This window comes from Ambystoma mexicanum, chromosome 5p, assembly GCF_040938575.1.
Source record: "Ambystoma mexicanum isolate Mex_15411 chromosome 5p, UKY_AmexF1_1, whole genome shotgun sequence".
Lineage (NCBI taxonomy): Eukaryota > Metazoa > Chordata > Amphibia > Caudata > Ambystomatidae > Ambystoma > Ambystoma mexicanum.
The window spans coordinates 402,818,658-402,835,984 of record NC_090930.1 but is presented as its reverse complement, the minus strand read 5'-3'; the positions used below and the strand labels follow the sequence as shown (position 1 = coordinate 402,835,984).

Here is a 17,327-nt window from a genome sequence, read left to right as displayed (position 1 = left end):
CCTATTTGCATGGGTTCCCCGGAGTCTACTCCTTTGGAAGGAGTTGGCGGTTTGGAAAATACTCGAGCATCAAACTTGGAACGATCGGCCTTCCTGTTCTGCAGTCTGTGATCTATTTGAACGACTAAGTCTATATAGTCCGAACAATCTTGTGGGGGATTCACTACTTGGGCCAACACATCTTTGAGCTCTCCACGTAGACCTCTATAAAACAGCGTAATCCTTTTGTCCTCAGGCCATTGAGTTTCCACTATCAGTCTGTTGAAAGACGCAATATAAGCCAAAAGGTCTTGATTACCTTGTTGCAACGAAAGAAGCTCATTGTCCAAGGCCTGCCCCTGTGAATGTCTTGCAAACAGTCTTTCCATACTGAGCTGAAAAGCTTGAAAATCATGGAGGACCGGATCATCTTGATTTACTAGAGGGATCAACCAGTCTGCTGCATTGCCACTAAAGTACGAAAGCTACTTTAGATTGATCAGTCGGAAAGGCTGCTGGCCGGCATAAGAAATGCAACCGGCACTGATTGATAAATACTGCAAACCTCTTTGGGTCACCAGAAAATCGTTCGGGCGGAGCCAGAGGTACATTCCCAGGTAGGTTGATCTGCACTGGATTCATAGAGGATGTAGAAGGAAGATTTCCCCCAGATGCGGGTAACGGGGTCTGTCCGGCTTGTGACTGTAGCAATTGTCTAGCGAGATCTGTTCGCTCCTTGGAAATAATCAGTTCCCTTCTTAAAGCGTTCGTTTCCTGACGGGTAGCATGCACTTCTGCCCTTAGTTCCCCAAGTAACTGGGCTAGCTGGTCGGTATCCGAGGTTTCCATAGCGCCTGGACGGGAGTTTTGCGGTAGGCTTTGCGTTCTGTAACGCTCACCTGATTCCCGTAGAGGCGCCCGTCTTGACTGGGCGTATACCGTATCTTCAAAGGTGATGTGTAACACACGGCTGGCTCTTTGGGCTGGACTTCTGTGCACTGTATGTCTGACTCGAAGGGTAAGATGTCTTAGGTAAGTGAACGCCGTGCTCTCCATCTGCCTTGGGGCAGGGTGCTGTAACCAGTTTCTTCACTGGATAAGGGGAGCAGGCCTCTTGACTTCAGAGGACTGCTGTCCGTCGTTTACTGCACGAACGGTAAGTTTCGAGTAATTCTAATGTCTTTAAAAGTCTTTAGTAATGATGTGTTGTTTTGCAGGGTTCCGGCGATGGCGGATGACGGGCTGAAGTGAGTTGAAGATGGAGCCCGTGTGATGAATAGAAGCGCCTGGAAGCACGTAAGTAAGCGCTTGTTGCCTGCTTCACGATGCGCTCAAACTGTCTTTTTATTTTGCAGGTACAAGTTCGGAGCGGCTGCAGGGTGCCGGAATACCCACTGGGTTAGATGTGGAAAGGAGTAATGGCACGTGAGTATTAAAGTTCCCCAATGTCTTTAAACGCACCTTGTTTTGTCTTTCAGATGCGGGATGCAGCGCCGAAAGCCTCCGGAGCGTGCGAAGAGTTGGTAAGCTTTTGTCTTTCAGATGCCGGAATGCAGTGCGAAGACCTCTGGAGCGCACGAAGAGTAGGTAAGCCTTTGTCTTTCAGATGCCGGAATGCAGCGCGAGGCGTTGGTGACAGCCGATGGACCAGGTAAGTGAAGCGCTGTCACTGAAGACCGTAATGCTAACCTGTTCTTTCTGGTCTTTATAGGTGTTGCTGAAGACTGGATTCAGGATGGTAAGCCTTTTTCCTTAGGCCCAGGATCAGATGCAGAAGACACGATGAGCGTTCTGCTGCAGAGGATGCAGAATGACGCAAAGCAAGATTCATCCATCGGGTGTGGTTTAAATAGCCTCCTGTAGTGCTTAGGTGTCTCCTTCCACAGCCACGCCTAGGTAAGAAAAGAGTTCCTGCTTTCCAGAAGAGTTCCAGTGTTCTGAACCTAGGGAGTGGCTCCTGCCCCACCCAACAGGAAAAGTAGTTCCAAACAGAAGAGGATCAGAGGCTCAACTGGCAGGCAAGTAAGCAGCATGGTCTGCTGCAGATAAGTCCACCCAAGCATTATGAGCCCGGCGCTTCCAGCGCTGGGACTGGGCATATTTATGAGTCTGGTGCCACTGGCGCCAGGACTGGGTCCAAAAGGTCCCAATTGGGACTGGTTGGCACTCGGAACCTGGGTTATGGATCTGCTTCCAAGGGAGTTGGGAAAACCCTGACCTTTTGGAAGCAGAGATCATGACAGGCAGTGCCAATCAGTCCCATGTTCAAGTGGGCTATTGGAAATAAAAGGGAGATGTGGCATATCTTGAAACAGGGTGCAACATCTGTTGAGCACCTTGCAATTTCTGGGAACGTGTGACAGGAGGGGGGGGGGGCCTAGAAGCCACCAACTGTGCAGTATGGTAATGAAACCAGGGATTCCATTGCAGGGGCTTGGCCCCAGGAGTGGGTCCTTACACTCCTGTAAAGGGATAATCCCGACTTCAGTCCCAGCTGCCCCAGCAGTTTTTTGGAAGGGTTGGCATTAGTCCTCTACTTTGACACTGGCAAATTGTATAGGGACGATTCCCCCCTAACATTCAATGACATGAAAACTAAACCACAGCAGGGCGAGGGAAAACAGTTCCACGATACGCAACTTTGGCATTGTATCTAGCACAATGAGGTTAGAGCGGTGGGTGCTAGACACCAGATAAGGCTAGAAATTGCATTAGGTAGTCACTCAAAAGAAGGTAGCTAGGACCCATTGGCTACTGGAGCACCAACTACCATACATGGAGAAATGGGAGAGGGACTTGCAAAAAAGAAATCACTATGGCAGTGTGGGAACAAATCCGGAGGATGGCCAACAAGGCATCGCAGTGCTCTACAATTAAAGAGCCTGCCTAACGAATTATGCTTACGATGGTATTTTTATGGCAGAAGCTTGACAAAATTCAGTCCGAGTACCCACCTCCATGCCGGAGGAACTGAGGGGTGGTGGGGGGCAGGGGTGGGAAATCAACTCCATGTGGTGGTCCTGCCCTATAGGACAAAATTAATGAATGAGATCTGGGGCACAAAGACATTGGTGGCCAACTGCATAGACCATCGATTGAATTACTCGCCGAGGCAGCAGAGGTAGGCATCTGAGCAGCCTTGAACATGCTTACGGCTGCTCAAATGTTATAGGTTCAATAGAAAGTGACCAAAGGCCCTGGGGTGGCTCTATTGTGGGTGAAGGTATGGCATGTACTGGCAATGGAAAACGTGTCAACTTGCATAGTCATAAATTGTACAGTTAAGTTCCATGACTGGGGACATTGAGAATCACCATTATAGACCTTCCCTATTGAAGTATTTTTCGATATTGAGAAAGACTTTGCCCTAATAAGTGTTAACCACATCTTTGATTGTATGATAACCATGACACAAGGTTTGTTCAGGGTTATGCATTGACATCCAAGTAAATCAGTGAATTCTGAGCTAATAGTTTGAGGCAAGACTTTTGCATGCATGTATGACCAGTCTATCGGAGCATTCATCAATAAAGACAGTTTACCACAAACAAAAATATTCAGGATCACTGGGAAGATATGTAGTAAAGTGCTTTGCCCAAAACTACACATTTCTTTTAAGTGATGAAATCATTTAATCTCACTGCCTAATTAGTTGACATCAGGTTTAGCAAGAATGAATTTCTTTTGCATTTTTTGCTATGAAGAAAAACATGTGGTTTATATATTGCACATCATATTCAGACTGAGGTCGCTGGTTGTAATGTGATTTACAGCGCATCAAGCCATATCATGCAAGTTAGGGTTCTGCATCTTAAGCTGGACAGGTTCAGAAGACATCAGTGCGTCGTGCGACTCAGTCCCAGTATTGCGATTATGTTGCGAGTCTTCAAGGGCCTTAGGGCAGGGCAAGCAGCTCCCTCCATTTTGGCACTTTCTTGGCCTTACATGCGCACTGCATGTTACAGGCTGCCCTTTGCTTCCACCTTAACTGAAGACTTCAAATGTGCACTTGCAGCAAGTTAGATTGCCTCGATAGCACCCAGAAGTGTTCTCACCTCTGCCTTTTAATCTGGTTTAATCTGCAATTAGCACCTTGCTGACAGAAAAGTGACTAATTTAGTGACCGTGTTTCAGCATGAAATAAAAAAATTCCCAATATCTTATTTAAGCAACCCATGGGTGCCAGACTGTTCACCCGACCCATCTATAGGCATTGGGGTGAGGGGACAATCATTAACCACCCACCCCCCAAACTAATATTAGCCTGGGGCTGTGAGCAAGCACAGACTGCATCCTGTTATTCCAATGTGCCAGTGTGTCATGACTGATGTGGAGAGTGGGATGTGCCAGACTGGGCAGCTTGCCCTTTGTCCGTCATCCAAGTACTAGTCCTCTTGCTTTTAGATCAGTAAACATTCAACACTTCAGAAGACAATTCCCATTATGTACACGGCTCCCCAACCCGGTATCTGAGCTCCAAGTCTGGAAAGGACAGCTCCCCCATGTTGGCAGATGTTTGGGTCAAGATTCAACAGCTACAATTGTTCTTTGCATTTTGTCATAGCGCTCTTTGCCCACGTGTGGCCTCAATGTGCTTTTCCCTTGGTTGAACGCCCTTGGTGACTGATGTTGGAGTTCAGTTTAGGAGGTGTGTGCATGTTGCAGTTCTAGGACTTGGGTGGCTGCTGTTGGGGGTTAGATAGATGGCTATTGAATTTGTGGATCAGCATACCAAATTCCCCTTGGTTGGTGGTCGCTGCGTGGTAGAGGTGTTGTGGTATGTCAGATGTTTAAATCTGATGGCCATGTGTGTACTAGGCCATGTGCTTAGCCATAGGCATATTCTATCATGCATGGGGGGCCTGTGTCCATACTAGTGGTGTGCGATAAATACCGTAGATTCAAGAGCCCTCTGTAGTGGGAGGGATACACCTAACAGTGCAATTTTAGAATACAGCTAGATTCAAGGGTCCTGTATTGTGGGAGAGGCCTACACCCAAAAATGCAATAGAGTACAAGGGTAAACAATACAGAGCTGACACGAACAGTGCAATTTGGGTAGAACCAAGTAGAGTCCACGAGTAGTGTCCAAAAAAGTATCCCCCCTGCAGGATGTTTTGTCACGTAGTAAGCCAAGGGAGGCTGCTCCTGAATTTGAGAGTCCACTGGTGAGCAGGCCGTCCCGTTTTTGCTGTCCTGGGGGAATCTCCATATAAAACCTGAGTGGGCTACCTACACCTCGATTTGTGGAGGGAGCTTAGGCATTGTTTTTGTATTTTATTGAATTTATAGCCCTTTACTCCAAAGTGCTTAGGAGGACAATTGAACCACAACCTGAAAACAGTATAAAGAACAACTTACAAAATTGCAGGGGTGAGGTGGGTGTAGGGATGGGAGAGGTGCAAGGGAGTAGTAGATGTTAGATGAGGTGAGGTAAGAACGGGGGAATGCAGGAATGTGAAGGAAAGAGGCTGTGAGCAGGGTCAAGGGAGGAAGGAGGTGGTTAGATGGAAAGGGTAAGGAAGAGCAGGAGTAAGAGGTGAGAGTAGTGGGGAAGGGAGGAGGAAAGGAACGCGGGGTGTTGGGTGGAAGAGCGAAAGGAAGGGTAGGAGGGAGAAGAGCAAATGTGAAGCGGGAGGCGGTTCCAGTGGAAGGAGGAGCGGAAGGGGGCGCAGGGTGGAGGAGAGTAGGAAAAGATTAGCAGAGCAGACAGAAAAAAGTGTAGAAAGGGAGGAGGTAGGGGGGCAAGAACATGGAGTGATTTGAAAACGAAGAGGAACTTGAGCTGGGAGTGAAAAAGAGCCAACCGAAAGGTGAGGGAGGAGGAGATGGAATCAAGGTGAGAGAAGGCATAGGGAGCGGATGGCAGAGTGGTAGATGGATTTAAGAGGGGAGAGATGAGGCGAGTCCGAAGAGAAGGGAGGAACAGTAGAAGAGCCAGGAGATGAGTGGGGTAATTTAGAGTTTAGTGGCGTGGAAGGTAAGGAGGGGTCAGATTTACTAATTTTGTAGAGGAGAAAGCGACAGGATTTAGCAGTGAGAAATGTGGAGAGTGGAGAGGGTCGATATGGAGCCCAAGGTTATGGCTATGGGGAGAGAAGGAAAGCTGAGGGGGTGGGGGGACAATAAAGGGGGAGGTGAGGGAGGAGGAAAAGTGTTGGCCGGGAAGAAAAGGAGTTCAGTTTTCTCAGCATTGTGTAAGGAAGTGTGAGGCCATCCAAGATTTAATGGCTGAAAGGCAAGAAGAGAGTTTATCATGAGAGGGGAAGTATAGGAAGAGCTGGGTGTCAACATAGAAATGGGGAGAGATACCAAAAGGAGATATACGAGCTAGGAATGAGGTGTAGAGCGAGAAAAGAAAGGGGCCGAGGAGAGAGCCTTGGGGAACACTGGTTAAGGGGAAAAGTAGGAGAGGAGGAGCCACCCCACGAGACAGAAAAGGTGTGGTTAGAAAGTTAAGAGGAGAGCCAGTTAAGGATGTCCTTGAAGCCAACCAATGAGGGAGTTGAGAAGAGGAGGGACGACAGTATCAAAAGCAGCAGAAAGGTCAAGGAGAATGGAGGAGTAGCGTGCAGAGAAGAGAGTTAAGAACAGAGGTGAGGGCAGTGCCTGGAGTGCTTTGGGCAGAAGCCAGATTGGTTGGAGGGAAGGAAGAGTAAAGAATGTTTTATAAGGGGGGGGGAGCACGAACGTAGCCATACATGCATTAGTCTAGTTTGCCATGCATGTCTAGATGTTTAATGTGTCTGACGTGTACTTGCAATGTTGGGAACTGGTAGTACGAGGGCGAAAACCATGGGCAAGGTTGCCAAGGGTTGAGGAAAGACTGCAGGCACAGCCACATTGTGGCAAATGAGCAATTGAGTAGCACGGGTGAAGATAATTCAGTTGTCAGCAGAGGCGATAGTTTAAAGCTGGGCAGGTACATAAATGCCATTTCTAATGGTGGAAACCAGAAATACAGTACGCTCATACATTTAGAAATTGGGACTGCCAGTGAAAGCTTAGCGACGTAAAAGTAGCCAAACAGGTGTTGCTAGAGAATAGCGAGGGTGTTGTGGGCTTGCCTGACTTTGGGCAAAAATGGGATGGGGTAGGCTAAATAGGTTATGAAATTACAGCAAGTTCGGTTCTGCGCGATCGGTGCAGGGGTGATGTTTGGTTGATTGTTGGGTAGATGGTCTGGATAATTATAGTAAGGCTAGGGTTAATATAATAAGGGTAAAATGTTACAGGGAAGGCCGATGTTGACATGGATTTAGTGGTTCGCGCAGAACAAGCATAGGGGAAGCTCGAGTGCAAGGTTAGGATTTAGAGCAAGGAGGGCAATGACCATGCCATTTGTGGAGAGCCGAGCAAGGAGGGCAATGACCATGCTATTTGTGGAGAGCCGATGGGGTTTGGAAGCAGGTTAGTGATCATTCTCCATACTTTTGTATTGCCAACATGGAAAATACGTGTGCACTCAATGGTTAGTTCCGATTAGCAAATAGTTAGCGGAAGAGGTTTGGGGACGAAGTACGGACGATAGAGGACTTTGTAGTTAAGGTCACAGCCTCGAGCTTTTTTAGCTGCATTACTGGCAACGTTTACTTTCCGCTGGGTACTTCCACATAGAATGAACACCTAAGCTTCCAAACAAGAGAGCATCACACCAAATAGTATGGAATGAAAATCAACCAGATACGAAATATATTGCACAAGAAGGTAGCGGTGGCGTCATTAAAAAAAATACACGTTCCATGGGACAGGACCTTGCTGCCATAACCAGACGCAGTCCGCCTTCACATTCCAGTTCTCACTCATACACCATATTACCTTTGGCAATTTGTTTTCATTCTTGGTTTCTAAGCATGTGCACAACACATTATGCCTCCTGAAGGCACACTCCCCGCCCACCATACCCCCTGAATGCCCTGCAGTCAGGTTATGGAGCAGACTAATCACCAGGGTGCATTCATTTAGACTGTGGCTCAGTTTAGCAGTGGTACCCTACCAACTAAACTGGGCTACCCATTGTGAAGCCCCCAAATGTCACCATGTTGGTTTTTGTACATGTACAGCCCGGAACCCTCTGCACCCTTGTGCTCCCAACTTAAAGCAAGCCGTGCACCGTCTAGACCAGCCTATTCCATAGTATTGTACACGAGGCAGCCCACCGCCACATGAACACAATAAAGAACTATCCATGGGTAATACTGGAGTGGTATATGAAACACGTGTTTATAGGCTCGTTATAAATGCAAGCAATATAATTAAAGCCACAACCTGGAATTGGTGCGAGGGTAAGGCAACCTAAAACACAATGAACAAAAAAGGAGTCTTATGAAAAACACGTTTATTTTCATTTGCCACCAACTGGATATGCATATGTGAAACCAGCACACAATTTGCAAGCCTTCACTATTCCACCCGCACCATCTCCAAATGACCCCAAGAGTCCACTACTGCTTCTGTAAAGTGTCCTTCCCAGCTGGGCCCAATTAGATAGCGATCTCCAAAGATTGCAGTCACCTGAAAAAAACAATTTGGGACTAGCGTCAAAGACAACACAAAATTACAAAGACTACACAAAATTACAACAGCACAGAACAAGCAACTGTTTGAACACAAGCAGTACACCAGGGCGGGATACAAGTCAAAGGGATTTTTTTTATTAGACTAATCGCACCCCTTACCGTGGGGATGGGTTCTGCATCCAAGTGCGATCCGACCAACACACTCCCGTCAGATTTGTTTACCCAAGCATCTTATTTATAAGTCAACCTGTAAGAAACACTTCAGTTAAGTAAAAGCACTAAACAACAACAAAACCCACCACCCCCACCCATTAACAAAAGGTTTCTTTTAAAGGACGTAATCATCCCCTCAACATCTATGTCCCGTCACAATTGACCAAAACCATTACCCTAGTTACCACCGCATTGCCATGGATGTTTAACATTGGACAGGGTGAATCGGGGCCTTAAGCCTAGATTGTACTATATTATACTCAAATGCCCACATTAAAAAAATGGCTCCACAAAGGCTGAATAATCCAAGACACATTTAGTCTTCCTACTATACACAAAGCTGTTCAGAATTAAGACCAACGAAACCGTATTGTTGTGGCAAATGCTCCATACGAAATCCCCAGAATGAATTTCCTTTGACAAGATGTCAGTGTACTATGGAAGTGAAATAAGACGAGTAACTGATTCTTTGCTTACCATCTTTGTCGTTGACTTGAGATTCTTTGTTGACCTGAGATTCTTTTGTCTGTTGACCACAAGGTTGCGCGATTCCTTTGCATACGGATGTCTTAAATTTGTTTTGACGGTATCTTTATTCCCCACCCACCCCCTTTCAGCTTTGAAAGCTGATCCTTGAAAGGAGATACTGTAGATTTGCAAAAAGATTTAACACAGTAACATGTTTGGCACCTTGAAGTGGGATGAGCATCTTTGACTAGGTTAGGATTTTGGGGAATTGAACAATCCATGGGCTTATGCAGCACTATCCGTTGCAGTTGCCTTCAATTACTGTGTATGCTCGAATTTCCATTTAAGATAGTGAACGAGACTGCAGTTGCAAAGAAATTATTAGTAACATTGTTTGGCAGTTTTAAGTGAAATGATCATACTATGTCAGGGTAGTTAGACATTCGGATAATCCATTTGATGAGTGCCATCCATCTGGCTAGTGAACACAAATGCAGGAGGCATTTGATAATGGGATGTCAGATGCGAGGTTTTACTATGAGCGCTTTGGAATCACTGTAGGTTGCAAAGAAAGAATGTACACGTTCATTTGCCATCTGAAATTGGGATCAGGCTAGATGTTTACGGCTACAAGGGGGTTTTTTAGAGGTAGCCGTGTTATTAGACCGCACCATCCCATTTGTTATCTAATGGGAAACGTATTTTGATCATGAGATGGCATTGGTCTTTGTTGAGATTTACCTTCGCGTCCTTCAGGGTACAAGTTGTCCATAAACTACTTCCTCTGCAAAATTAGGGATGGCTGGGTAATTCAGCAGATTCGGAAACACTACCCAACCCGTCACATCACATTTGATGTCATTTGGAATAGCTTTACCCTATTGCATCGTTTAAGTTCTATTGTGCTGGGGCATAGGTAGCATGTTAATGGGTTAGTTTCACCAGACATGGTTTTTAGAGGCAATGGTGAACTAAACGTGCACCCTGAAAAGAACCAAAAGGCAGCCCTCATTTTTAAGTGGTATTGTTGAAGCTTCCATTTACAGCTCACCCCCAAGTGGTATCCAAAGAATACAAGTAGAATTTTCCATTGACGATTGGATTTGTGGTTTACAGCTCCCATAGTGTTTTGAATGAAAGTGGTATGTAAACTCCATTTAGATGACGGTCTCAATGTGTGGCAAGTACTAGAACTGAAGCATTCATCAAAGGAAAAAAAAAAGTATATATTGGCTTGTTTCAGAGAAACTTTACTTGAAAAATTACAATGCTAATACACAGCTCAGACTAACACATTTAACATCTGGTTGGAAGTAGTTAACAGTTTTGAAATTAAACCAAGCATATTAACCTTTCCTCACAAAAGCATAAAATGAGGTGGAACTTACAGGCAATAAAAAAGTTAAATAAAAACAACAACTTCTTCTGGTAAAGTCCTCTGGAAAGACAGAACAAGCTCCATGTGTTTTTAAAGAAAAAATGTCCCAAGCAAGTTTTTTTGTTTAATATCTGCTCCTGCCACCACCTCTATCAGATCTGCTTGCTCCTCGCCCCCCACCTCTTGGGGCTCCACGGCTTGAACTGCTGTATGAATCACGTGGTGGAGGGTAGCCTCTATCCATTGGAGGGGGGATACCACGCTCTTGTCTGCCAACACGCTCACGACCACTTGAGTAGATTTCATTTCTGCTTGAGTAACTGTCTCGACCTCCACCATAGCCATCCCGTGAGCTGCTGTAATCATCATATCGACTGCTTCCACCATATGATGGCGGTGGACCTCGTGCAGGCGGAGCACTACGTGAGTTACCTGCAGGGTCAATGGTCAGGTGATAGTGCAACACTAAGTTAAGTGCATTACTGATTTTAATTTACAGATGTATAATATTTAGCATCCAGTGATGTTCAACAAATGTTGCCAGTGGGGCTTAATAGTTGCATTTTGTTTGGACCGCAATTGTAGATTGCCCATTTGGATTAATTTGCATCCAGGAAGTTATAATTTGCCACATGGGGTTGCTGTGCATTTGGCCTGACAACTGCCTCGTTAAGTTGAAATTAATTGTGGATAAAAACGTGACCATAAAAGTGGGGACATGGTTTTTTGAACCAACTGTAGATTTGCACTGTCTGTAGACTGCAATTTGGTTTGCCACGGAAGGCCGTGTAAATAGGGAGCAACTTAACGGCAGTAAAGAGCAGGCTTTATCTGAAGAGCCTGTATATGAGGCCATGCATTAGGGGATTGCGGCAGTCAGCTTTGTATTTAACACGAGCTGCCAATTTAGTATAACTGGTTCTTGAGGTGCTGAAGACTGCTTCAGGTCATTAGAACTTTTGTAACATCCAAACGGCTTCTTTTATAGCAGATGGAGCCATATTCCATTGTTGACATTTGACTAATTTGTTTGCATACTATTAGTGCTCTGATTTGATGTATTGCTCTGATGGGGGCGATCTAGTACTTCCTGTGCTTGTTAACGGATTAAAATGCATAAAATACAATTTAAAATAGATGCTTACCGTAACCATCATACGAATCTCGGTAAGAGCCACTTGGATGATCGTAGTCCCTATCCCGAGCATACCCATCTCTGTCACTGAAAAACAGGATATAGTCATTAACATTTCTAAAATTACGCCCAACCAAGTGCCAAAATGACTAATCCATAAAATAAGCAATACAAGTAAATTCGTCTTCTGGTGGCACTGGCCAAGAAGCATACTAAGTAGCATAGTCCACAGGACAAAGACAGTTCGGTTTGTAGGGACTTGTCATGGCTACCTTGGTGGAACGACTGAACACGGTTGTACTGTCGAGAATGAAGGTACCTTGTTATCATATGGTCTTCATTATGCCATCAGTTAAAACTTGCTCGTGAAATAGGCTGCACATACTTTATACCAAGAACGAATCGGAAGTAAAACATCTGTTACCCACAAAATCGTTTAATCTACTGCTTAATTCTGCTGCAATGTGCCCCAGGCCCGACAGTCCCAACAATGTCAATGTTATGCGCCCCCCCTAAACTAAGTCCGATAGCCCCCCCCCCCCTTCCTTCACACACCAACTCCTGCTTCAGTGAAAACTGTCGGCACAAACTGGCAGCAGCACCTGCAGCCGCCATTTTAAGACAACGGATACCAGCAGTGCATTAAACAAGATTACTCCACAGGATTAACACACCCGAGCTACACGGAGGCACCAAAATGTAATGGCAAATGAAGCTTCGAGACGCGGAAACACCCCAGTAGCGCCAACCTGCAATCAGACTGACAAATGGAAGCTTCCCATTAACTTCGTGAAGAGTACACAAAAAGCTTCGTGGCCATGGCACCTGTACTTGCATATTGCAGCTGTAAGGCCTAGAACTGTAGAACCAGGAGAATGAAGATTAAATTACAGCAAAAGGAGTCTGCCAAAATATCGGCAATATAGAAAAGACAGCAGCACTACTTGTCCTTGTGACATTCGGAACATGCAAGTGCAGAGAAAGGTGAGCAAATTTAAGTGCTGAGGGTCTCCGAGGGTGCCAAAGACGCCTGGTGGAGACAACCCAATGAACCCACCAGCAGAGCAGGCCCGTGCAAAGGGGGCATAGGCCCATGGGCAGTGCAAAGGGGGCATGCAGGCGCTGTTGGGCAGAAGCCCAGAACCATCAAGGAAGTTGAAGGGGGGGGGGGGGGGGCGGACCACCAGGCCACCAATCAGTCCCAGGCCCCAGAGAGCCTTATTTATGGATGATGCAAGGATTTTCAATTTGAACATTGTTGCAACTGGGAGCCAGGAGATATTTTAGAGCTGGCGATGCAGCCCCTGTGCCCGAGTAAAGATGTCTTGCAGCCCTATTCTAGATTAGTCCAAGTTACAGTAGTCCAGACAGGAGAGGACCAGAGCTCTAGACATCGGGAAGGTGAGGAAATGGAGAAATGTCTGAGAAGGTGAAGATGTTAGGAATAAGAGCCCATAGAGGGTGGCCAGGAAGAGAACAAGTGTACTGGCATTGAGAAAAGGTGCACCATAACTGGATAGCTGAAGGTGGTCAGGTAAGATTAAGATTGTTCTGTAAAACTATTCCAAATCATAAGAGGGTCTATTTGGACATCCAAATACAGAATCCATGTATGACTGATGGAACGGGCTTCTTAACTTGTACGATAATCTGGTGGTGCTATGGGGTCCATTTACATGTGTAGTTGTATGCAATTCCCCCAATTGACATGTGTGTGTAATGCACTGGAGCTCACAGGGGGCAGGGAGAGCAGTCAAATATCACAGTGCACGTTTCCAAACAGCGACAGTGCAAGGGAGTTTGTTCCTGGTTACCAAAATAGACTACAGCTACCAGAATTCCTTTAGACCAATTGAGACTGATCTGTAAGCACTTGGAGAACACAAACTGAAATGCAGCATGTATTCAACATTGGGAACATGTAGCGTGCCCCTCACCCTCCCAGTTTCTCCACAGTGCAAGGAACCTGCCTGCCCACCACAACCCTTAACACCTGACCTTACTTCCAAACATGCTACCCTTGCTCAACGCTCCAATCTCCTACTCGGCCCCACAACATCCAGTGCACAACTCCATACAGTGAAGCTTGTGCGCGCACTAATTTATGTACCTTTGTTGAGTGCCATACATGGTCCCTCGGATGCCGCATTTTGCCCACAACCCCCCTGCCCCCCACACACGAGCCCCAACTTCTCCTTAAAACCCCACTCACTGCTATGTCAAGGACAACGCTAAGCAACGGTTGCATACCTGTATCCCCTGGATCCATAATCATCACGGCTGGAATATTCCCGGTATGCATAATCTCTTGGTGGTGGAGCATAATCTCTAGAATCCCGCGAATTTTGATAATCTCTGCTCGAATAACTGAAAAGGGAAGAGAAAGATTTACTTAAGATCACTCAAACTATACCAGTTACCCAGCGCCACAAATCTCCCTGCAAACACAGTGAAGTAATCCAACTAAAAAGCGGAACATTAGCCAATGCATGAACCCAAGCAGTGCAAGAACTCTTCTCTGCATAAAGCATACCTGTCTTTACCACCATAGCCATCATCACGTGGAGACATGTAAACATCCCTTCTTGATGGCAGCGAATCTCTGCGGGGAGGACCACCATATCCATCACGTTCTCGTGACAAATGAGCTTAAGGGGAAAAGCGACATGAAATTAGTAACATGCGACAAAGTGCTTGCTTCTCTCGTAGAAACCATAACTGACCATTACAAATTGGCATGTCAAACTAGTCATTGAAAGGATGCCCATATATATTCACGAGGTTCCGACTGCCTAATTCTTCAGAAGAGACGGATAAAAATCATCTGTTACGAAGTGCTAGCGCTTGTCAACTGCATTAGGACCAACTACCAAAAAAATTCTCGGGGTAGTATACTGCAATATAACTTCAGTCAACCGGGGACATTTGCAGTACAAAAAAAAGGGGATAACAGTTACCACTTTTACGACAGATGCGCAACTTGTTTGACCACATATCTGACCAGCTCAACCAATAGTTAAACCGCACAGAAAGCCTTTGTATGTCATACTATGCTAGTATGACAGCCTGGTTCTACGGCATGTTTTCCTTCATTTACAGCGCACATAACCCGTGGGTATCTAGGCGCTAGTTTCATTGTGGAAGGGTAGGTTATTTATAACGCTTGGTTAAAACGTTATCGATATAAAAGCTGCCCACTCTAGCTTTCACGTGTCCAATTGAAATCTGTACTTGCAGAAGTGTGACCCCAATGTTGTACTGGTCACTGACATCAGAATTTTACACGTGGTGCATTGAACATGGGCACTGGCTTGCAAACAATACCACTGAACATAAACCTACCTCTCCCTCCCATTCCACCACTGCTGCGAATTGGTCCTGAAGGTGCAGACCTTTTAGGCGGAGGGCCGCCACTTCTTGGTGGTGGGCCCCTCTTCATGGGTAGTCCTCTAGAAGAAGAACCGCCTATGGTATACAAGGACATTTGGGTGAATTTGTGACGGGGCCAAAAAAAAAAACCAGCAGTTCCGACATCGCAAGCGCAGCAAGTAAGCACGCATCGTCAAAAACCTCACGCTATGTGGGGGCTAACTCGCATGGGGTTCAGCTGACATTTATGGAAATTGCCATCATCCATGTTCACCCTTTTAAACCAAACATTTCGAGCCTGAAGAACTTCCGGAAATAAAACTATTGCAGGGGATTCGATAGGTACCTCTTTCGGGAGGGCCTCCACTGCTGCCCCACTGGCCACCCCTCATACCTCTTGGAGGGCCACGGCTTCTTGGAGGCGGTGGAGGTCCACGTCTAGCGCCGGTTTCAAATGCAGGTTTCGTGGCTTGTTCGACCTTGATTGGTTTGCCATCCAGCGCCTACAACAAAGTAGAGATTTAAAACGGAACATTCCAAGCCATCGGCGCTCATATAAAGACAACCTGCACGTTATTGGCATTCGGCTGTACTTGTGCATTTAATGGCGTTACCTTTCCGTTCATGTCTCTTGCAGCATCCTTGGCATCAGCTGGACTCTCGAAAGTAACGAAAGCAAAACCTCTGGATTTGCTAGTTTCACGATCCTTCATCAAAAGGACTAAAATAAAAATACAACCAGGTCAAGTCAGTCTAACTACGCAAGGCAACTAAGCCAAAACACCCAAAACGTTTCCATCAGAACTTCTTAGAGGACAAACAGGCTATATCACCGCCCATCAATGCCATTGTAATCATCATTTGGGGATACTACGCAAAAAAATAATATCACCAACGAAAACATACCTTCTGCAATACGCCCATATTTGCCGAAACACGACTCCAGAGCCTTCTCATTGGTCTCCGGATTGAGCCCGCCAATGAACAGTTTGCCTGGGCGATCGGCTTCAACCATTTTGAATGGGCTCCAAAACCTGAAAGAAAATAAAATTAGCGCCACCGAACAAAAACTCGCGCGTACAGACGTGAAAGGGCGACGCCCACATACCAAAAAAGCAGAGACAAAATGGCGCCCAACGTAGCCAAATGCACGCGAAGGGACAGAAGGAATCCCGCGCGGCTCGCAGACAACGGGAATAGTGCAACGTCGGTTCAGGAGAAACACACTAAAGGCCAGCCTTTCAAAACCCAACCGTCGCATGGAACTCAGTAAAATCGATTCGTATAGAGATTACAGAACCAACCCCACGCAGTACCCAGCCGCTTAAATATCGTATTTGACCGCGGCTAGTGAAGCAAACTGAGCCCTTTACGATAATTGACGAAATTATGGTGTATGCGCACGTCGAGTTAATTTAAAATCAGGTACACCCGACTACTAAATACTTTAGACTATTTAAACACATAAATTTAAATAGTACGATTAGGAGTCGATTCAAACGAACAGATATGGTGCTAGTATACACTAGGGGCATCTAAAGAACTGACGTTTTCGAAGAAAAACCGCGTGGGTTATTTTACAAAATGGCGGCTTCGCCCAAGCGCGCTGACGTATGAGCTTCAAAAACGGTAACCGCATAATACTCTACCAAAATACAACACCAGATAATTGCAATATGGCAGGTAATATATTTAGTTAGCATTTGGTTTTAATAAATAAAAAACCTAACGTGTGGAACCAACTCCGTGAAACCCCCTTCACTCACCTTCAACTACAGTGAACCGCTGTGCACAAAATGAACGTGAAACAAAGAACGCCTCCCTTATAAACCATGCCGTGGTGACGAAAGGTTTACGTATTCTGGTGGGAGGAGATTAGGTGACGTACACGCGTAAGGGTCACGTCTTCTCGCGAGTTCGGTGAATATCATCTCTCCAGCAGGAAATCGCCGACTCTTGCCTTTGAAGAGCCATCCCAACGACAAGAAGACGCCAGACGGACACTCTCGCGAGTTTACACAACAATGCACTTCCTGAACTTTAAAGTCGCTTACGTTTTGTTTGACTTTTATTATTACCTTGATGTTTTTTAACATTACACTGATGTTGGAGGCTTGTAGTCGGCAAGGCAACCGTTTATTGGCTAGCACAAAGTGTAACTGTTTTTCAAAACGATGGCATTCTGGGTGTGTGTGACGGCGAGGATGAGTTTTATCGGACTGGAAGTGTTTTGTTTTGGAGTGTACCCAGCACCGGCATTGTTAAC

General features: G+C 45.9%; 1 protein-coding gene and 1 non-coding gene across 7 annotated transcripts; both read right to left on the bottom strand.

Annotated features, from left to right (window-relative positions):
- Positions 1-8,300: 8,300 nt before the first annotated feature.
- Positions 8,301-16,978, bottom strand: LOC138480967 (RNA-binding motif protein, X chromosome-like). Of its 6 annotated transcripts, none has more exons than XR_011274175.1 (10): positions 16,828-16,941; positions 15,968-16,095; positions 15,676-15,782; positions 15,408-15,564; positions 15,035-15,157; positions 14,226-14,340; positions 13,943-14,059; positions 11,703-11,779; positions 8,658-8,745; positions 8,301-8,493 (listed from the first exon to the last, which is right to left on the bottom strand). XR_011274175.1 is itself a non-coding variant. In XM_069612786.1 (9 exons), exons 2-9 carry the CDS (start codon positions 16,074-16,076, stop codon positions 10,682-10,684), a joined length of 1,065 nt encoding a protein of 354 aa, XP_069468887.1. In that variant the 5' UTR covers positions 16,077-16,095; positions 16,828-16,978; the 3' UTR covers positions 10,414-10,681. The 6 variants fall into 6 exon arrangements, 4 of the variants coding, with proteins under 4 accessions (XP_069468887.1, XP_069468886.1, XP_069468888.1 ...); XR_011274176.1 differs by having other exon boundaries at positions 15,456-15,564; XM_069612786.1 differs by lacking the exons at positions 8,301-8,493; positions 8,658-8,745 and adding an exon at positions 10,414-10,989 and having other exon boundaries at positions 15,456-15,564; positions 16,828-16,978.
- On the bottom strand, positions 15,856-15,925 carry LOC138481872 (small nucleolar RNA SNORD61). Its single transcript, XR_011274464.1, has one exon. It is a non-coding gene; the product is annotated as a small nucleolar RNA SNORD61 (small nucleolar RNA).
- Positions 16,979-17,327: the final 349 nt, after the last annotated feature.

Coding starts and splice junctions, on each gene's coding strand:
- LOC138480967 (XM_069612785.1), bottom strand. CDS start 16,076: ATGGTTGAAGCCGATCGCCCAGGCAAACTGTTCATTGGCGGGCTCAAT. Junction 14,341..15,034: donor TGGTGGAATGGGAGGGAGAG/GTAGGTTTATGT, acceptor TTTCCCCTTAAG/CTCATTTGTCACGAGAACGT. Junction 14,060..14,225: donor GGCTATGGTGGTAAAGACAG/GTATGCTTTATG, acceptor TTCCCTTTTCAG/TTATTCGAGCAGAGATTATC.